Genomic DNA, 22608 nt, shown 5'->3' with positions numbered 1-22608 from the left:
CTTTCATGATCTTAAAGACAGCATAGGATCATAGGATTTGGAGCTGAAAAGGACCATAGACATTATCTAATTTTACAAAGGGGAAAATGGGACCCTTAGAAGAGAAAGTAACTTGACCCAGGTGAAGTAGTTAAGTAGCAAAGCCTAGATCTGAACTCTGGACTGGGACTCCAAATCCTGCATCCTTGTTATTAGGCCATGGCTGCCCCTTAGTACTAAGGGCCCATGACAATTCTTGTACTCAAGTAATGCTTACTAACTGCTTTAGGAGATCCTTATTTCCAGTCACTAGATTTCATTAGACAGCAACCTTTCACCTAGCCTTGAGCTCAGTTTTTTTCTTCTACTTACAGGTAGTCCACAGTAGGGTAATTGGAATGAATTAGGAATCCCCACTAAACAAATATCAAATGGTCCCCAGTTCAGTCCTGTAACCTGGAAAGGTGTCTGAGAGACTTGGTGCAAATTGACTGCCCCAAGATGAGGAGAAGATGTAGGTAGTGAGTCATGGGCAGGGACTCCTGCTCACATCTAATAAACCTGGCTCCTGTGACCAGAGATGACAGGGGACTTTCAGTCTACTTACTACTCATTAGAGAAGAAGTGAGGAGCAATGGGGTTCAGGTGGCTCTAGGCAGGAGCTAATTTCCCACCAACAGAAAGCCCTGATCATGTGACTTCACAGGGTCTTATCAGGATCCCAGGATAAAACAGACCCAGGAGTTCACTTGTGAAATAGCATCAGTACTGGGGCTTGACAGTGCCATTGTGGTGTCAGCCATAGAGATAATGAGATGAGAAATACAAGACAAGGGACTGTAGGCTATGCAGCACTCAAGAACTAATCAAGAACCTGGGTGAAAATAGGAACAAGAGAAAGAATCCATCAGCATGGGGCCTGACTTTTTTTCCTATGGTAAGCCTGAATTTTTCTTCTGAGAATCTTGATCTTCCCTTGGTTTAGACCAACCTGCTATTTGGAACTAAGAGCCAAGAGTACCTCCCCCAGCCCATTCTGCCTGGTGAGCTGAAACCACAGACCCAGCCAGGTCTCTCAAGAGAGCCCCCTTTAAGGGGATGTGAAGGCCCTCACTATTCATACTTGACTTCCACTTGCCCAGGTCTTTTTCTTGAACTCTAGGGAACCCTTCCCTTTATTACCTTGCTCTTCCCGGAAAGTTTTCTGTGCATCCAATGCCTCCTTCGTGGTGTCAATTTCTCTCTTGATAGAATTAATCCGCTGGGCAGTCTCACTGGCTTTCTTCCTCCGGTCATTCAGGATGGTTTTGTTCTGCTTGAAGATCCGGTTGATCTCACTGCCACGTTCATTTTTAAACTCCTCAAAAGCTGATGGTTTAGGAGGAGGAGTGCCAGGTCTGGGAAACCAACAAGAAAGGAAAATATTAAAAGACGATCTTGATATAGTAGACTCATTTTCAACTCTTGGATTATCTGTGGTCATGGCCCCACTGCTCCTTGCTAAGAACAAGAGGACAAAGTGTTAATTTCTTTGTTCATGAAATCTGAAATTCCTTTGTGTGATCATAATCTTTTATCACTCCATCTTCCCCGGGCCTTATAACCCCTAACCCTGTCCTAGGTCCTTACCATGACCTCCAATCCCTCTACTCCTCAATTCTTTTCTGGGCTCGCACAGACTACTTTCTCCTCTCTCTCCTATCTTGACTCTTCGGTAAACCAGCTGAACTCAACACCATTCTCTACACTCAAATCCCTTGTTCTATGTCTTATTGTCAGTTCCATCTAGCTAAACCCCAGCTTTGGATTACTTCCACCATCCATCACCTTTGCTTCTATTCACATAATGCTGAATAGAGCTGTAAAAAAAAATCACAAAACTCTGCTGCCTGGGTCTGTTACAAATTTATGTTAGGTAATCTCAGGGAAGCAAGGTAATTCTTTTATATTTCCCTGATCTATTAGCTTTTGTAGTCAAGACAGTGGCCATTCCAAACCTTCTCATTCCTTCTCATGTCTCCCGCAGAAATCATTCTCCCCACTCTCTCAGATAAGGACCTCATCTCATATTTTACTGAAAACAAAATGGAGCCCATTTACTTCGAGCTCCTTCTTTTTCCCTCCTCCCCTTTTCATCTCACTTGGGCATCTTCCCCCACTATGTTCTCATTCACTCTTGCCTAGGATGAAGAGGTGGCCTTTCTCCTTACTATGATACTTGATCCTGTCCCCTTCATCTTCTCTAGCAGATTGCCCCTACTCTCACTCCCCATTTTCTCTCCAATCTCTATTTGCTTGTCCTTTTATACTTTTGCTACAACAAATAGACCCGTGTCTCCCCCACCCTTAAAAAACCCTCACTTGCTCTGACCACCATTACTGGAATGCTACGCCTCCCCTCCCCTTCTTGGCTAAATTCCTGAGAAAACCATCTATACAGGGTATCTCCATTTCTCTCACTTGCTTCTCTGCAATTTGGCTTCAACCTCATCATTCAACTAAAACTGCCCTCTCCAAAGTGATCAATGATCTCTCAATTGCCAAATCAAATGGCATTTTAAAAACCCTCATCCTTTTTGACTTGATACTGCTGACTTCTCTCTTCTTGTGGGCATTTACTAGGTTTTTGTGACACTTTTCTCTCCTGGTTCTTCTACCTCTCTGACCATTCCTTCTCACTCTACTTCACTGGATCTTCATCCAGGTTTCGCTCACTAATTGTGGGTATCCCTCAAGGCTCTGTCCTGGGCCCTCTTCTCTTTCCTCTATACTATCTCTCTCGGAAATCTCAATAGCTCCTGTGGATCTGATTGTCTTGTCTGTGCAGGTGATCCTCTGCGCTATGTTATCTCTCTGTCTAGTCCCAATCTCTCCAATTTTGCATTACCAGCTGCCCTTTGGACATCTCAAACTGGATGTCTCATGGGTATCTCAAACTCAACACATCCAAATCAGAATTTCTCTTTCCTCTCTTCCCAAGTCTGCTTTGGGGTCATTCCTCTCCTACTCATCCAGTATATCTAATATATTGCAAAATCCTGTTATTTCTACCTTCACAACATCTCTTGTATGCATCCCCAGTAAAGGTCCTCATCATCTCACTTCTCGTCCCAACAATGGCTTTATAATTAATCTACCTGCCTCAAGTCTCTCCTTCACTCGAGCCATCTTCCACTTCAGCTGACAAAGTGATTTTTTTTTTGGAGGAGGGAAGGCAAGGCAATTGGGGTAAAGTGATTTGCCCAAGGTCACACAGCTAGTATATGCCTGAGACTGGATTTGAACTCAGGTCCTCTTCACTCCAGGGCCAGTGCTCTATTCACTGTGCTACCCACCTGCCCCAACAAAGTGATTTTCGCTGCCCTGACAAAGTGATTTTTTAAAGCCCAAGTCTGACCATATACCCTACCTTAATAAACTCCAGGGCCTCCTTATTACTTGTAGGATCAAATATAAAATCCTCTGTTTGGCATTTAAAGCCCTTTACTTCCATTCCCTTCCTACCCTTCCAGGCTGCTTACCTTTTCCTCCCCTCTAGACACTCTCTCATCCAGCTACATTGGCTTACTTGCTGTTCCTCACACACCCTGTCCAGGAACATGACTGTGTGCTGTGTCTGGAATGTTCTGCTCCCCTCACCTCCTTCCACCTCGTGGTTTCTCTGGCTTCCTTCAAGGTTTAGCTCTAAAGCCTACCTTTCTCCAGGAGGCATTTCTCAGTTCTACTCCTTCCCTGCTCTCACTGCTTGCCCTAGTGCCCACATTCTGATGCCACCTTCTATTTATACTATAGATCTGGTATGTACATGTGCTGTCCCCTATTAGATTGTGAGCTCTTTGAGATCAGGGAGTATTTTGGGTCTTTTTTTGTATTCCCTGTGCTTAACGTGGTACTTTGCACATGGTAGGTGCTTAATAAATGCACATTAGCTTTGGTCCTTATCCCTTGCCTCTGAAACGAGATATACTTTAAAGGAGATCACCTAGTGGTACGGGAATCTTCCTTGGGGGAATCTGATGCAACAGGTTCACTGCTGGAAGCTTCCCGATCACGTGAGGGTACATCCTTGACATCTACTTCCTTGGAGGGTGATAACAGTTGAGTCCTTGATGTGGAAAGACTATCTATATCCTTCCCACTCACAGGGCTGAGAAGGCCTTCCTTCTTGGCCAAACTTCTGAAAAAAGGACACAGAGTGAGAATCCTGGATGTCTTGTCCCTGACAGAACCCTGCTGTTATTACAGATGCTGTGGCAGGGCAGAAATTATTAGCCTTTGCCACCTCTTCCTATAGTGAGAGGAAAGAGAAAAATCTTTCTATAGTAAAAGGAAGATTGCTTATCTGTTAGTCCTGGTACATTAACCTTTAACTTAAACATTTTCAAAGGAGCTAATGATAGCTCTGAAGAAATCTTTACTTAAGTTTTTAAAGGCTTGTAGTTATTGGGTTGAATTTTATTTTTTGGGGGGGCAGTTTGCAGAATTGTCTCCTCTCTCAAGCCCTAGATCCCCATGACAGGTGGCCTTTCCATTCACACCTGGGTCAAAGCACAAGAGCTGAGGGCTTGGGCCCTGCCTTTGGGTAATGGAATAAGCCTCTCCAACTGCTCTGCTTAGGAATGACTGGCCCTGTCACACCTCCACTTTCTTAATACAAAGAAGCCTTTGTTTTCTAATTTTTCCTTCCTTGTTTCTCTTCTATTAGTATGCATTTAGAAAAAATAATATGGAAATACCTATTTGTGGAATACATTTTGTCAGATGCAAAGAAAAGAACTCATGTTGATTCGAGAGTTAGACATGGAGGGACTTGTCTTGCATGGTCATTGTGGTCTCCAGCTCAATTCATCTAGGAGCCTCCTATCCTCCAGCTTTCTCCCTTATCTTGTCTCCCAGGTGAGAATTATGACAATCGGTCAGTTGAAGTAAAGACAATAGAACACAGAATCATACTCATAAAATTCTGATCTTGTGATTTTCAACTGTGAGACAAGATAGGAAGAAATCTGGAGGATAGAAGGCTCCTAGATGAAATGAACCAGAGGCCACAATGACCATGCAAGACAAGTCCCTGCACCCCAACCCTTGAATTGGCCTGGATACTGGGTTTTATTTGTTTGTTGTTTGTTTTCTATCTGACAAAGTGCTTTCCCCATGTTAGTATGTCTATGTTTCTTTTTCCATCTCTTTTGGAATGGAAGTTTTTTGATGGTAAGGATATGGTCTTTAATATATCTAATGAATTACTCCCTGAGTACATATTGCTCCTTTAGGATGGAAATTGCAGGGAAGCAAATTTCATCTTATTACAAGGAAGAATTTCCTAACAGCAAGAGCTCTCCAATAATGAAATTAGTTGCCCATGAAATAATGAGTTATTTGTTGCTAGCATTTTTTCAAGTAAAGACTAGATGATAACCTCATAGAAATGTTATAGAAGAGATTCATCCATCAGGCAGGGGACTGACTGAACTAGACGGCCTCAGAACATACTCTAAAGATTCTGTTGAAGGTGAATTAGCTCTTTCAGAGAGCCACAAGGAACCTCAGTTAATGCGGGAAACTAGGCTAATTACAATGATTTTCTTCCTTATGAGAACAAGTCAATCAATAGGTTTAACAACAGTGAAAAGGTCCAATATGGACAGGCAAGAATAAGTAGTAGCCTTGTGAGGTGACTCACCCAGCTAAATCTCTGAATGACTTCTTGAACTTGCCTTTCTTCCCAGGCTTAGCAGAGAAAGGTGCAATACCAAGCCCAAACCCTTGTCCATCTGTCTCTCCTACTGTGTGGCCTTCCACATCAACCAGTCCGGCCTGAATGAGGACAATCCCAAAGACAGGCAAAGATTAGAATTCCATCCCATGATTGACTGGATTCCTCTCTGCCCAAAGATTAGGCCTGATGGTTAGTTGAGTTCATAGCCATAAACCCTTCAATCCTTAGCCCCTGAGTAGGCCTGCTGGAGAAATTAATCACTGATGCCTGTTTTCAGATGAATTCTTAATAGGGTGTGGGCTCCTGGTGGGAATCCAAAGTGGATCTTACTCTTACCTATTTTATCACTAGTTCTGCCCCAATGCAAGCCACTTTCTTTGTAAAAGGTCTGGTGATGGAGAATCCCAAGCAGGAGTTCCAGTCTAGAAAAGCCCTGCAAACCCCTACCTTCTGGACGGCGGTAATGGTCACATAGTCATTCTTGTTTATCAAGGTGTATTTTCTACGTAAGTTGGCCTCCACTTCTTGTTCTTGTTGGCTTTGGAGAGAGAATGACATTAGTTACTGAGTGAACGAGCAATTTTTCTCTGGTGGTCAAGCTGAAAATGTTGAGCATTTATCTAAGCAAGTCAGAATTCTGAAGTAAAAAATAAAAAATCCAGAAGAAAGAACTCTTTGCTGTCACTTAACTTTAGATACCTTGTAATACTGAGGCTGTATTTCCATTATGTGAATACTATAATAGTAACTCATTTATTAGGAGATAATCATTTGGAATAGCTACAAAACTGTAAATAAGTGAAGGTCTTTCCATGGTTGAAATAGCCCCCACAAGTCCAGGAATGTAGCTCCTTGATGTGAGCCTTTTCACTCTGACTGTACATATTAAGATTCCAAAAAAGTTTATCTGGTTTCTCAACTCTGTGCAGACCGTTAACAGATGAACTCTGGTCCCTTTTAGCTGTATAACTCCATGTGTCTATGACTCGTGAAACAGTAAATGCTAAAGGTAATAGTGGTGGTGGAGAGTTAATAGGCTTGTACCATGGACAGCAGAAAAGGAATGACAGGAATTGAGGGAGAGGACAGACACAGAAGCAGAGTGAGAACCCAAAAGACCAGCAGTTCAGGGCCATTTAGTATAAGGGCAAGCAGCCCCACAGACCTTATTAGCAAGTGAATATATCACTGTATTACAGAACTGGGTGACACAACTGATGTTCACAGTAATGATCTGATGATTCTGAGTCTTTAAGAAGTTATTAAATTGTGTTCAGTGCCCTTGGTTTCTTTAAAAAGGTAAGGAAGCATGTAATACATACAAGTTTTATTGATATCTTTTGTTCTTATATCACAGTCATTTCCAAACATCTCATCCTTTTCCCCAAAATAAGGCCTTCCTTGCATACGTAACAACCTTCAGAAAGTTTTTTTTTAGTCAAAAATGGTTAAATAAAAAAGTTTTCAGTGCTCAAAAGGAAAAGATCCCATTGTAAGGAAAATTATACCCTACCATAAATATTTTTGAATGAATAAATGATATGAAATAAACGACCCGTTATAGTACCTTCCATAGATGTAAAACCCTTTGATGTCAAGGACAATCTCTTTTTCGCCTTTGCATTGCCTATGGCAACCAGTACAGTATCTCCCATCTAATAGGAACTTAATAAATGTTCAATTGTTCAATGAGCTCAAAGCATTAATCAAAATATGTCTCAGGGTTAAACATTGTTTTTGGAAAACTGATACACAGAGTACAATTAAATTCCAAGCTGCTTTAACAGCTTAGTAACAGAGCCCAGAAGAGGAGCCAGGTACCCTCACTCCCACCTCAATGCTCTACAGTTGGGGAGAAGGTCATTATTACCTTAAAACCACTTTGAACTGATTAAACACCTCCTGGATCTGTCGGAGGTTAATGATCTGAGGAAGAGACAACAACACAGAGGTTACCTACACTTACTGGGCTATATTGGGGCCATAGGCTATATCTTTATGAAAGAAATTTGGTTCCTTTTGCTAAATTGTAAATTATTTGGAGTTATATATTACATAGATGTAGACCTCAACACAGATTTTTTTTTAAAACTACAAATAGATGCAAATGGATCTATTTTTTAAAATGGACCTGAATTCAGGACTGAAAAATGCAATCCTATGTATGCTAATACACAGTCAAAGTAGAATTGACTCTTGGACTCCACAAGAAAGTTCAGTGAGACTGGTGCTTTAAGGCTTTAGATATCATTTATCCTACGAAGCCAAATGCTACCCTAAAAAGATGTATGTTAAATGAAACAAATCCATTGGCTCCCCTGGTCATTCACAAAAAGAACATAGCCTTTCTCCAGTTTGGCAGATATGCCCTGCCTAGGTGTAAAGGAAAAGTTAATTTATGTCTTAAAAATAATAGTTAAAACACTTTTTTCATGAGTTAAGAAACAGAAAAAAATTAAAATGCCCTTCAGTTAACAAATAATGAATAAAGAAGAATGAAATTAATTTTAAAAATTTCATTGTTTAAAGAGAATGTTAATTTAATGCAATTATTTTTATATTGCTTCTTTTAATCTAATGATAGGGTTTAAACTTAACTTCATTTTTTAAGGCCTGATTTGAGTTTTTCCTTGCCCTTGGTTGAGTCATCTTTGGAGATTTAATGTTTGTATATTGTAACATATATACTGACCTAGCTTTTCAAAATAGTCTTAAAAACTGTCTAAGAACCATTATTTCCTATGCCAGGCCTCATGTAATTGTCACTCCCCCACCTCTTCCAACCAAAATACATTGTTTTTCTAAAGGTTCCATAGCCTAAAAGAACCTGTGTTTTACCTGGGACGGCTTGCAACTTCCAGGAAATTCAAATATATAGCAAGGGATTTTGGAAGAACCTTTCAAACACTGATACAAGCATACACAGGAGGGGAACCATACTGCCTGGGGAACTCACCACTTTTACTGCAATTAACCCCTCCATTGGAGCAGCGGTTAAGACAACAGACGTTACAACAATGTGGTCTAACTTCCCACAGAATGTATAGGGAATGCCCCAAATCCATCTATTAGCCAGGCAGCTTGTGAATAAAATGCTCCGGCCTCCAAGGAACTCTGTGAAAATGCTACTCACGTCAATTTCTTCCAAAGATCCTTCCAGATACCTGCGAACTTGAGAATTAATCTCAGCTATTTGGACTTCATCCATGGGATCATAGGTAACCATAGCACGGTTGGCCTTAAAAGTGAAAAATGTTTCATTAGAAACAATGAAACTCAAGCCAAATAAACTACTTTACTGTACTTAGGCTGGGACAGGGAAGGAAGAATTACCAGTTTAAGAGAACTGATTCTTGAATTTTGGCCTGTATCAAGGATGCACCCCTGTTGGGATGTGATATAATGCAAGTATTAACTCCATTTGACAGATGGAGAAACTGAAGCTCAGAAGTTAAATGACTTGCCCTCCAGGAACACAGAATTTGTTATTGGCAAAACTGAGATTTGAACTTAAGTCTTTTATCTCTAAGACTAGTGAATTTCTCATTAAATATCCTCTCATTATTTAGTTTCAGAGCCAAAATATGAAACCAAATTTTCTGACTCATGTCTAGCACTTTTCCCATGCTAAAAATAGGGAAATAGGGTCTTCAATTTAGTGCTTTAAGGCAGCATGAGAACGGTTGGTGTCAGGAGAGGAGACTCTGTGGCAGAAGTCCCTCATTAAGAGGGAGGGTACTCTGGATGCTTGGAATGATGGGTAGACAAGACAGACCAGACAACATGAAAACAGGACAGAAATGAAAAAAGCTTGATTAGTGGAGGATTTCCCTTCGGTCCTGCAGTTCCCCATCAGTCACTATGCAGGCCACAGGTGGGTAGGCAGGCAGATCCAGGAGGAGCAAAAGCAAAGAGTTCTTTACCAGACTGTCATGTATGGCTAGTTCCTGTTTTAGCAGAATTAACTCCTTCTCCAGGTTCTTCACCATCCTCTAGCAGGGAATCAAGAGGAGAAAAAAGACCATGATAAATGCCTTCTGAACACAGAGAAAATGCTCAATAATTACTTATTAATTGAATTTATCTAAACTATCTAAAAATTGAATTTATCTAAATGATCACTATCTTCTCTTTTTCCTTTGATAATCAAAATTTTATCAATTCTTGTTTGGTTATTAGTACCTAGATTCTATAAACAATTTATACATTTTTAGTGCTAGTATGTTGTTGTTTAGTCGTTCAGTTGAGTCCGACTCTTCGTGACCCCATCTAGGGTTTTCTTGGCACAGATGCTGCAGTGTTTTGTCCTTCTCCAACTCATTTTACAGATGAGGAACTGAGGCAAACAGAGTTAAATGATTTGCCCAGCTAGTAAGTGTCTGAGACCAGATTTGAACTTAGGAAGAGAGGAGTCTTCCTGATTTCAGGCCCAGCATGCTATCCACTGTGTCACCTAATTACTCCCCAATGCTAGTATAGAAAACCTAAAAACCATATAGTTATAATCCTTTTCTAAACCATCATTCCAGTGCCTTTCCAGCCTTAAGTTTGGAAACAATTGTCCCTAAAAAGAGAGGATATAAAGTACCAGTGCTTTGAATGTGGATCAAGTATTAGGTTAGAAAAGTTCCACTAGCTCTGTATTTAATAAAACCCCACTTACTACACATGTTTGATCTTTTCCAACCTTTTACAGCACATTAACACAGTTATTGGAAAAAATGTGCTGCCACTACCAAAGATAACAATATCTCAGGGAGTACATAATTCCAAAAGGGAGATCCAACAGCAATAAGCAGCTTAACTTAGGAAACAATTCTACTGAGCAATAAAATGGATACAGAAGACAGATAATGAAGATGTTAAAAGCTTTAAAATTCATGGTCACAATTCCAAATATGATATGTGTTATGCTTCATTTAACATTAAAAAAAAACCCTGCCTTTGAAATGTCTCTGCACAAAATGGTCAATGCTTCTGTTAATATTCCATTAAGTTATGGTTATATAGAAAAATAAACAACCAGGACATGATTTCACCTCTTTAAAAATGCATTTGCATTTATCTAAATATGTCTTAAACACGAGATCCAGGTATTACTCATTCTTAAAAAAATATGTTTCTAGTGCTACTAAACGATTTGCAATTACAAAACAGTCGTTAAAAACATGCCTGTGGGGCAGAATTGACCTTCCTCTTCAGCATCTTGGCTGCAAGGGAGTATGGATTTGATTTTACCCTCAATCAATCAATTAGCATTTATTAAGCACCTCTTCTGACACTGCAGGAGCCAGCATTTGTATAAGCTGGGTTTAAAGTCTCAAACCTCTACCTAATTGCTCCTCCTTGGTACTTCCTTCTATAGTACAGGCTCTTCCTGGCCTGCTAATAATCTTTTATTGATCCAGCTTCTCTTACAGTAATCCTCACCTTCTTCTAGCTCTCACAGAAGTGGGACATACTATAGATACCCTCTACTAGTTGACCTTTAGCTACTTTCAGCTTTCAAGAAAAAAAAAAAACCCCTTTACTTGAATACGTCCATATTTGCCCTATCCAGTGGTAAATACTTAACAACTAGCTCTCTGAAAACACAGGACACACTTTTAAGTTTAATCTGCACTATTAACATTCATTCTGTCACTTTCTTAAATAGCGAAATTCAAAACAAAAACTGATAAATCCAGCCCTGATGTAGCTTGCCAATTTCTGAAATGACAATGCTCACACTGAATATTTAACAATATTTCTTGCCAGTAATAGTGGGCACACCCCTGGTTCATATACATCGTAATTTTAGAAACTGGAAGAGGCAATGGGAAAATTCAACTCTCTCTCTCTCTCCATCTGCCCAAAGCCCTTCCTTCATTGTCCAGATAGATGAAACGCCCTTTCTTTATGGAGTCTTCCTTGACTTCACCAGCAGAAGTGATCTTTCCCGTCTGGCCTGCTTGTGTTCTGTTTGAACTTCTCTTGGGGACCTAGGACATACTACTTTGTAATACAGTTATTTTTGCACAGGCTTTACCTCCCTCTACTAGACTGTAAGTTCTGTTAGTCAATAAACATTTATGATGCATCTTCTATGTGCCAGGCAGTGTGCTAAATGTTGGGGATACAAAGAAAGGCAATAGACAGTTCCTGCCCTCGGGGAGCTCACAATCAAATGGGAGATACAACATGTAAACAACCATTTACAAACAAGTTCTACAAAGGATAAACTGGAAGTAATCAACAAAGGGAAAGTACTAGAATTAAGAGGGATCCACAAAGGCTTCCTGTAGAAGGTGGGATTTTGGCTGGAATCTGAAAGAATACAGGGAAGCCAGGAGGCAGAGATGAGGAGGGAGAACATTCCAGGCATGAGGGAAAGCCAGTGAAAATGCTCAGTCAGGAGATGGAGTGTCTTGTTTAAGGAACAATAAAGAAGCCAGTGGCACTGGATTGAAGGGATGTAAAGTGAAGGAAAACTAGAAAGATGGTGAGCAAGGCAGGTATTGAAGGGCTTTGAATGTCACACGCAGGATTTTGTATTTGATCCTGGAAGTGAGAGGGAGCCATTGGAATTTAGTGAGTGGGGGAGGGGTGCTGTGGTCAGACCTGTGCTTCGGGGAGCGGAGGATGGACCGGGGTGGGAAGAGACTTGAGCCAGGGAGACCAAACATCAAGCTATTGAAATAGTCCATGTGTGAGGGGATGAGGGTCTGCACCAGGGTGGTGGCAGTGTCAGACAGAGGCAAGAAAGGTGCTTATTTGAGAGATGGCACAAATAGGACTTGGCAACAGATTGGATGTGAAGGGCGAGACATAGGAGTTGAGGATGACTCCTAGATTGTGAGCATGAGGGACTGGCCTCGTGTTGGCCTCAACAGTAAGAGGGAAGTTTGGAAGGGAAAAGGGTCTTTTGTGTGTGTGTGTGTGTGTGTGAATTAATTCAATATTAAGATAGGGAACATGTCTTATGTATCTTTATATTCCCCAGAGTATATACCACAAAGTCCCAGGAAAGATTAGTTGAATTGTACGAAGCCCAATAGGTCACGAACATCAGCTCTTAAATCTGTAACATTTTGGCTTCTGATTCTTCAGGATCTCATTTAAATTCCACCTCCCCACAGATGCCCTTTCTGAGCACTCCCAGTCCATAGTTTTCCCTCCCTTCTCTAAACTACTGTAATACTAACTATATCACTTATTCAGCATTAATGCCTGGTACTGTTACCTTTTTATATGTCTTATCTCAACTAGAGGGTAAGCTCCCTGAAGGCAGAAACTATGCTTCTGTACACCCCACAGTACCTAGCAGAGTACCTCTAACAAGGAAGTGCTCAGGTCCATAATACAGGACTTGTCCAAGACTCTTCTAGTTAAAATCTTCTTTTATTTTATTTTTATATTTACTTTGCTTTAATTTTTAAAAGTCTGATTTTATTCTGTTTTTGCTACAAGGAAAACAATAATAATGATTCACATTTGTATAATAACGATTTATAAAATGCTTCCTTCACAACTACCCTGTGAGATAAATAATGCAAATATTATTATCCCCATTTTACAGATGAGGAAACTGAATCTCAGAGAGGTGAAATGCTAAATAATGAGTAATTGTCAGAGTCAGGACTTAACTCAGGTGTCCTAACTCTAAGTCCAGTGCTCTTTCCACTATGATGGGGGAAGGGACCGGCCTTCATACCCTCCTAGCACTCCATTAGCCTTCCATCCTATATTCTGGGTATGAGAGTTCTTTTGCAATTTGCATTAAGGCAGGCAGCTGGGTCCTCTTGCCAGCAAATCTTTTTTTTTTTAAATTTAAAATTTTTTTTTCTTGAGGGAAAATGTGTCGGGAGCAGCAAAAAAAATCAAAACACCATATAATCGACATAGCATTCTACGGTTACTTCTCTGTATCTTTCATCGATTTAAGGAAATGAGTCAACATTGTATTTCAAATTCAGCGTCTTATTTTGGGGATCATTTCATATTTTTCTTTATAAGTCAGTATAATCTCATTGAATTTGGGAGTCCAAAATTTGGGGCTTTTTTGGTTGTTGTTGTTGTTGAAAGAGTATTATAATGAAGGGCTGAGTGACTGACAATCTAGAATTATTAAAATGCAGGTAGAATAATGAAATGTAGTCACATATTTCCTTATCCTTTTCCCGGGGCTTTCATGCCTGTGGTAACACAATTACCACTTTCTCTCCTCCAGGTGGAGACTTTTCTCTCCAATTATCTGAATTTTGCCCAGTTGAAGCAACTCTTTTGGGAAGCCTTCCTTAACTACCCCAGTCCCCAGAGACCTCTCCCTCTACTGAGCTCCTAATAGCACTTGGTTCCTACACCCCTCATTTAGCTTTGAATACACAGTAGTGCCTCATGCTATTAGTTTTTATTCAACGTGCATGTTTCTTGTCTCTCCAACTAGATTGACCTAAGTGGCCTTAAGTTCTTTTTATCTCCAGTGCTTATGACGATGGGTTGCATACAGTAAGTTTAATTTGTTTGTTTCATTAAAAGAGAAGGAGAGAAAGTATGGTTGCAGAGCATTTGGCTTTCGTGTTTTTGGTCAGAATGATCACAAAGTCATTTTTAGCCTAGGGCTCTCCTACTATGTACTGAACTTTATTTTCTGATGTATACAACACACGTCTTTGATTTATGGGAAAGATAGAAGCTTAAAACTTCCCGCGTGTCATCTATCGGAAACATTTTATTGGTATGGTGTACACCTGGTCACCATACATCTCAGGATGTTGTATATTCTGGTGAGTGGTGTAAGCGACCAAACTGAAGAATACAATAAGAAGCCCCTTGAATCAACGAATGTTAGAACTGGAAGGGATTTTAGAGAACATAGAACATGAAATGTCAGAGTTGTAAGGGAAGTTGGAACATTGGACATTGAATGGAATGTGAGAACGGAAAGAGGCCTTGGAGAATAGAAGATTAGCTTGGAACAGGTTTTGGAGGTCTCCTAGCCCAACTCCTTTGTTTTACAGAAGTGAAAATACTTGCTCAGAAGCCCTTAATCAGTGGCAGGGTCAGGATTAGAACTCAGTTCCACCGAGTCCCCTGACAATCTTATTTCCATTACACTCTACCATCTTCTTTGAGTCTTTTGTCCCAAGGACCTTCACAGAGTCAGAACTTTAGGGCTGGAAGGCATCTCAGGGGCCATCTGGTATAATACCCTCTGGATTTTACGTATGAGGAAGTGGCCCTCCAAAGAGATAAAGGGACTGCTCTAATCTCTCAGGGCTAGTGAATGGCAGAACTGGCCCTAGGTTTAGTATTGATTCCCTGTCCACAGCTCTATGCCAGCCTGCCTCTGGAAAAATTATTTCCCTTTCACCTTTGCTATCCCCAAAGTGATGTAAATAAATACCTCTGCATCATATTTTTCATTGACGGCAGGCTCAGTTGTGATCAGTTTCATTCTGCTGGCAAAACGAAGTGAAGAAAGCTGAAAAACAAATGGTCATGATCATGAGGTGGCTTTTCCTTTAGTAAATAGTTCTTAGGTCTCTGGGGGAACAGGGAGTAGCCTTGTTCAGTCTGATTGTCTGCCGTACTGGGAGGTCCTCCAAAAGGATGCTGGCTCCCATCTGCATGGCAGAGCTCTTGGAAGGCTTAGAGATTCAGGGGTGGGGAACCTGCAGCCTCAAGGCCACGGTTTCAGCCAAAGGGCCACACTTCAGGACCTAGAGAGTCACATGTGGCCTCAAGACCACAGGTTCTCCACTCCTGGTAGACTCTGCCTGCCTAAGTGGGCTATCATAGTCTTCATTCATGCATTCTTTGCTGTGGAGCTGTCTTACAAATAAAGGTTTGCCTTACTTTCCCAAGAAAATGGCAAAAAGAAAAGAATACTGATTTTTAACTTTGCTTGCCATCTCTGTTTGGTAAGGCGGGAGGGGTGTGTGTTAATGAATGGAAACAGGAGGGAAGAACGGAGGCGGTATTGAGGCTAGAGACAATTCCTTGCCTTCATCTAAACCTGCAGTATTTAGTTACAAAGTATGGCATAACCGTTCTTATACACATTTTTTAAATTGGTCTGCTTATATCTGGCTGATCATCTCTGAGCAGACATTTACAAAGCATGTAATTAGTGTCTAATAAATGATGGAAGGCTAATACCCAAGTGGGGCAGCTTTCCAGAAGCACTAGATCTCTAAGGCTTAAGCTGGGAGCCACTGGACCCACATGGTGACGTTGCTCATTCCCTCCCTGAATAACTTCTGGGAAAACATTTCTTTCTGGCAGAAGGGTTTCAATAGTTGGGTAACTAATATCTGGAGATTGCAAAGCCAGTAGGTTCAGTAGCATTTATAGGGAAAAACCATCTCTCTTTTATGGCCGCTCACTATTGTGCCTCAAACTTGCCAAATCAGCTTGACGCTTACCAACCCAGCCAATGTGTAAAAGGGATGGATTGGTATATTCTGGCTATAAATCTGCCTTCGGTGGAATTCCTAGAAGGGAGAACGGTAAAGTCTTCTCTTTAAATGAAGGAGGGAAGGCTAACCCTGTAGAGTTGGGGTCATCTGTGGATCATGTAATGTTGATTTGGAAAGTTGGAAAAAGAGTCAGAAAGGACCTTAGAGGTCACCTAAAATAACCATTTGTAAAAGGAGTCCAAGGTTACAAATGGGGAAAGTGGAGCCCACAGGGAAAGTTATTTGCCTAAGGTCTTGTAGCTGGCTAGAGGCAGAGTTGGGAGAGTCAAAGTCTCCTGGATTCCTGTCCCGTCCTCTTTCCGACCTATTCAGAGAATCTTTTCTCTTTCAAGGACTCAATAATGATACTGAGTAGTCTGTCATGTCTCTAAAAATAAGGAGAGGTTAGCACTGAAATTTGTGAGTTAGAAATTGGAAAGAAGCTTGCTGGAGGTCTCAGAGGAAATCAGGGTCAAATTTACAATCAGAACTGAGGACTCAAAATTAGTCCACTGAGAAAGGAAAAAAGTAGAATATTTTGTTTGATTCTCTGTAGAAGAAGGTATAGCATCTTTATAATTTTATAGAAACTTACCTGTGATTAAAACAATCAAGTCTTTGGTATAAACATAAAAACATTTAAAAATATAAAAGAGAAGTTCTTCATTCATCCCATATGTTTTTGTCCTTCTTCTCTCTCCTTTTGTCTCTCTGCCCTTGTACTGAAAAACTCTTTGGGATTAAATATAACTCTTTCTCCAGACAATGAGGCCTGGATATGGTGTTGGCAAGCCCTGAGGATCCATAGCCCAGCGACATCTTAGGGAGCAGCAGGACAAACATCTGGCTCTGATGGCTACAGCTGTGTCCTGGTCCTGGGACCTATACCTGGGAAGGGATCTCAGTCCTTTAAAACATATCTTCCTATTTGAAAGGGAAGCTGGAAGGTTGGCTAATAAGAAGTTCTGAGGATGAGGGTGGGGGATGATTTGCTTAAGTGCTATTTAATTTAAATCAAATGTGCCTTTGTTTATATATTTGGATGGTATAAGTATTTTGTTATGCTTTATTCTTACTTTTTGAAATGGGCTTGTGTTTTAACAGTTCTCTGGCTTTCTCTGCAGACAGAGAGGCCAGAAAAATCTCTGAAATGTCAGATCTTATAAGGACAATCAGCATTTACCATCTAAACTAAGATCATAGATATGAGTACTCTCATTTGTGGTTTAATATAAGATGACAGTCTTTGGCTTCAATTACTTTACCAGGTTCTCTACTTCCTAAAGCTGAAGTCCCACCTTGGGAGGGGGTACCAGATCATTAGAAAGTTGTAGGGACATTAGATCACAGTCCATAACACTGAGAGCTAGAGGGGTCTTAGGTGCCTAGAAGGGACCACTTACTTATGGTGACTGCAGTCAGGCCACTGAATGCTCTATGGTTTTAATGCCCCGTATGGTCGGCTGGCTTATACACAGGGCCTTCAAGATGCAACATCCTTGGGGAAGAAGCTGTTAATTCTGCCTTTCCAGATAAGTGAAGTTCACTCCTTTCAAGTACCAACACTGTTTTAAACATATGGGAGTAGAAATCTTTCTAAATGCATCCTAGACTTCTATCCTCTCTTAAATCAAGGAGATGGCACAAAATCTAACTGGGTCATTAGGCTCATCCAGCATCTCACTGTGCTGCTGTGATACAGTGATGCCCTCAGGGCCTCTTTAGGCATGCAGGACTCACTGCTTCATCTTTACTACACAGTTTCAGATTGCTGGGCTTTTATAGTTTTTCTGACTCCCATTTCATTATCAGGTAGACAGCTGTCTCTTCCTGTTACTATCATTTGAGATGACCTTTAACAAGTCTGCAGTTTTCTGATCTGCTGATTCTAACTTTCTGGAGGCTGAGAAACTGGATCACCAACCTGTTCAGAACTGTACATTAAAGCAAAATCAATCAGGCTCTGTATTCTGAGGGGTCCCCAGTGCGGGTCTGTAGTTCACAGACTTTGCCTCAGCTCTTTCAGCAACTCAGAGAGATCCTTTCAATACCTTTGGTTTCACCAATGCTAGAAGTCTGACCTCCTAATAAGTGGTGGGTTTCTATACTCCTTTACGTTTCCCAGAACACTTGGCACAGCACTAGTCATAAGACAGGCATTTCAAAAGGCTCATTGGCTACATAAATAGGAGTCTGAACCCTACAATGTACATCTGTGTTCTTCTACAAGTAGTAGGAAAAAATACCTGGCTCATCAAACCCTATATCATTTATCCTTTTGGCTTGGAAGTTGCAAGAGAATCATCTTCTAGAGAGATATATTTATTATATTCCCACAGAATATCAGTAAACAAAAGAGACCTGTCTGGAATGTCTTGCTGAGCATTTTGTACTTTCTAGGTTAGTTACATGTCTTACACATCTATTTTCTCTCCTGGTGATGGCAAGCCAAGGTTGGGTTTTGCAGTATAGTTGGTACAGCAGTAGGGAAATCTCCCTAGAACAAGGGTTCTTAGCCTGGGGTCTGTCAATTTCTTTAAAATTTTTTTTTCATAACTGTGTTGCAATAATGTAATTGATTTCCTTTTTGATCCTGTGTGTTTTAAGCATTGAAAAACACTCTGAGAAGATGCCCATAGACCTCACCAGACTGCCAAAGGGGTCTGAGACATAAAGAAGGTAATGCCTAACTGCATTCCACAGGCTTTAATGGACCTAAATTTACTTTAGATTATCCTTTTCAGATAAGTAGCACAGGGTAGCCCCAGAGCACTGAACCAAGTGATAACTACGTTCTTTTCAAATGGAAAATCCCCCATATGGAAGCTGATCGAACTGGGCCAAATCCACCAGGCCTTTCCAGAGCTTAAAACTGCTCCAGGAATGTTAAAGGCTCTGACATCTGTGGAAGAAATGAGTAATGGCAAAGGGATTTCACCCTCAGTTGAGTTGGACAACCTCACACAGATAAAGATGGAGGCAAGCTAGGTGGCTCAATAGGGCAGCTAAGTGATACAGTAGATAGAGCACTGAGCCTGGAGTGAGGAAGACCTGAGTTCAAATTCCATTTCAGGCATTTATTAGCTGTGTGACCCTGAGCAAGTCACTTAACTCTGTTTGCTTCAATCTCCTTATCTGTAAGATGAGCTAGAGAAGGAAAAGGCAAACTGCTCTAGTATCTTTTCCAAGAAAATCCTAAATGGGGTCACAAACAGTAGGACACAATTGAAAAACATACAGATAAAAGACTTAGATGTAATCTTTACCTGGGAAGGGGAAAGCCTGAGAAAGTTTGTTACTAAGTTCTCTGTGGTAAGAAATCCCTGGGAGACCATCAAGGTCATCCAACATGAGCTCTCCTCCCTCCCTCTCCCTCTCCTTTTCCCTCTCCCTCTCCCTCTCCCTCTCTCTCTCTCTCCCCCCCTCTCCCTCCTCCCTCTTTCCCTCTCTCTCCCTCTCTCTCTCTCCCCCCTCCTTCTCTCTCTCTCTCCCTCTCTCTCTCTTTCCCTCGCTCTCTGTCCCCCTCCTTCCCTCTCTCTTTCTCTCTCTCTCCCTCCCCCCCCCCCCCCGTCTCGCTCTCTCTCTGTCTCTCTGTCTCTGTCTCTCTCTGTCTCTCTCTCTCAGCAATTGGGGTGAAGTCACTTGCCCAGGGTCACACTGTCTGAGGCCAAATTTGACCCCAGATCCTCTTGACTCCAGGGCTAGTCCTCTATCCACCGCACCACCTTGCTGCCCTTGAGTTTTCTCTCAAAGCTCCTCCTCTCCACCTCATTATTGGTCTATATCTTCACACATTTTCCCTCTTTATCCCATATCAGAGAAAACTATGTCCCACCTTACTCTGAGTCTAATTTTTCTACCTCTGCTACTGATCCTTCTCACTTCCTTTGGGAATCTGCTCCATCATTTATATTCCCTCTCTCTTGTATCTTCACACTCTTGATCCTCGTTTTTCTTTTCTGACTACAAACGTTTGCGTCTCCTGCATTCTAAACAAATTAAAAAAAGCAACAACAAACACCCTTCCCTAAACCCTTCACTACTTCCTTGTGCCACCAGATTCCTCAAAAGAATAATTACATTCTACTTACTCTCTCAACGTGCTTGCCATCCACTCTTTCCTCAACGCTTTTCCATCTGGCTTTCACATCCATCACCATATTACTACTTTTGTGAAGGACCTTGTAATCACCAGATCCAAGAACCCTTCCTAGTATTTATTTTCCTTGACCTGTCTGCAACATTTGATACAATTAAGAATAACCTTGAAATTCTCTCCCCCCTTTTTTTGGCTTCTGTGATACTGAAGCTGTTTATTCAACCTTTATGACAACTCTTACTGCTGTTTTCTCTGGCTTCCTGACGCCTAAATACAGGCATTCATTAAGGCTTAGTCCTCAGTCCTCTTCTCTTCCTTCTATATCCTTTCTCCTTTGGTGATCTCATCCACTCTTGACTGTCATCTCTATGGCTATGCCTCCAGACTTGACACCTCTTCTGACCTATAGATTAACAATTTTCTGTTAGACATCTATACTTGAATTTCCAACTGGCATAGCATACGCCTACTCCAAACTAACTTCAGCATCTTCTCCCCCAAACCAGGTCTTGCTCCTTACTTCATTATTTCTCTATATTATAGATAGGGACTGGACCTGAGATTTCATTGGTATAAGGATTCCAATGTGTCAGGTATCAGTATAAGCACTAAGAGGTTAAATGACTTGACCAAGGTCACATAGCTAGTATGTGTCAGAGGTGGGATTTGAACCCAGGCCTCCCTGAGGCCAGCTCTCTACATCACATTGCTTCCTATCAAGATGATTATTGAAGTCACCAGGGCTTGGGTTCCCAGCCATCTTTGATTTTTCCCTCTCCTTTCACATCTAATGTCACCAGTTTTAATAATGTCTTTTTATCTTTTTTTTCCTATGAGGCAATTGGGGTTAAGTGACTTGCCCAGGCTCATACAGCTAGTAAGTGTCTGAGGCTAGATTTGAACTAAGGTCCTCCTGACTCCAGGACTGGTACTCTATCCACTACATCTCCTGGATCCTCTCCTTTCCCTGTCCCACTGCCACCATTCTAACTCTGTAACAACTAACCTCCTAATTGATCTCCCCATTCCCATTCTCTTCTCCCTCTAATCTTCATACAGGCTGCTATGAAATCAGTCTTTCTGACGGACAACTCTGATCATGTCATTCCCTGGCTCCAAACCCTTCAGTGACTTCCCATTGCCTGATGAAAGTCTCTTATCCAAGAAGCTCTCCTTGATCCTTTCATCCAGAAATGGTCTTTTCTTCCTTTAACTCTCACAGCACAATGCACCTCTCCCTCTCTACTTTGGTTATTTGCATGGTTATTTGTCTTAGAGCTCCTCTATGGGATAAATTCTCAAGAGATGAAGACTGCATCTTATATTCAAATTCCTTACAGTACTGTAGCATAATCCCTCACACACAGCTGATTTTCAATAAATACTTGACAAAATGAATGCCTAAGCTATAGAAGGGCCTTGTGACCTATCTTTGAAAAACAGTGTTTTTGGAAAAGGGATTTTAATAGAATCCACAAGGAATACTTCTTGTCTTTTTCCCATTCTTGAGGCAAAGGGCAATTCACATTTGTGGGAAGAAAATCTATCCCAGAAAGTAACTGTCCCTTCTACTTACTGTCTCGTCCAACTGAGTGGCATCACCATAGACATTTGCCACAATGACCATGTTACAATTTCCCCCTGCAAAGGAAGAAGACAGAAAGGCCATGAGCCACAAAGGGGTTTAGTGCCAAGACAATCACTTCAGTGTTATATTAACTAGAGAATGGGAATAGCAACTAAACCTGAGATTTTCCTCTACCAATGTAAGACAGCACCTTCTATGCAACTGATAGACTTAGAAGTTTTCCTAGAACAAGGAGAGGGTTTAAGTACCTTGCCCAGGGTCACATGACCAGAATGTATCAAGAGAGCTGGTCTTGTCTTTTTGGCTCCAAAGCCAAAGCTCTATCTACTATGCCACAAGGCCTCTAATAATTAATGAGGAGCAAAAAGAGTGCTTAGTGGAAGAGAGACACCCAGTAAAGAAAGGGGAAAAATGAGGAGATGAACATAGGGGATACACTGGGAAACGAGAGAAAAAGGAGAGGAGAGAGATGGCAGGAAGGGAAGAAAAAGAGAAGAAATAGCAGGAGAAGAAAATGAAACACAGAAATGGAGAGGACAGAACAGAAAAGTCAGATAGACAAAGAACATATAACATGCTTTTGACTCATTCCACTATGATGGAATGATGGTCACTGGGAAACGTATACACGAAAGTATGTATAAACTTGAAAAGAAGACAGTGGTTTTGATGGGATCCATTGCCTTATATCTCTTGAATGATTTAATACTGTCAAAAGCAATGATGAGTGTCTACTGTTGGCACGTATATAAGCCTTGATGGACACTGGCTCCTAGGCTCCCTT

The 22608-nt window shown here is 41.1% G+C and overlaps 1 protein-coding gene across 2 annotated transcripts in view; it reads right to left on the bottom strand.

Moving 5' to 3' along the window:
• Positions 1-22608, bottom strand: part of KIF9 (kinesin family member 9) — a 72406-nt gene that overhangs the window by 6111 nt on the left and 43687 nt on the right. For both annotated transcript variants that reach the window (XM_036738957.1, XM_036738959.1), the window contains exons 9-17: positions 21813-21877; positions 15084-15161; positions 9622-9690; positions 8832-8936; positions 7569-7624; positions 6146-6236; positions 5663-5796; positions 3962-4153; positions 1162-1376 (exon numbers count right to left, since the gene is read on the bottom strand). In XM_036738957.1, coding sequence (XP_036594852.1) covers positions 1162-1376; positions 3962-4153; positions 5663-5796; positions 6146-6236; positions 7569-7624; positions 8832-8936; positions 9622-9690; positions 15084-15161; positions 21813-21877 — 1005 coding nt within the window. The remainder of the gene's footprint in view (positions 1-1161; positions 1377-3961; positions 4154-5662; positions 5797-6145; positions 6237-7568; positions 7625-8831; positions 8937-9621; positions 9691-15083; positions 15162-21812; positions 21878-22608) is intronic.

The sequence above is a fragment of the Trichosurus vulpecula genome, chromosome 9, assembly GCF_011100635.1.
Source record: "Trichosurus vulpecula isolate mTriVul1 chromosome 9, mTriVul1.pri, whole genome shotgun sequence".
NCBI lineage: Eukaryota > Metazoa > Chordata > Mammalia > Diprotodontia > Phalangeridae > Trichosurus > Trichosurus vulpecula.
This window is presented reverse-complemented; position numbering and strand designations above follow the sequence as displayed.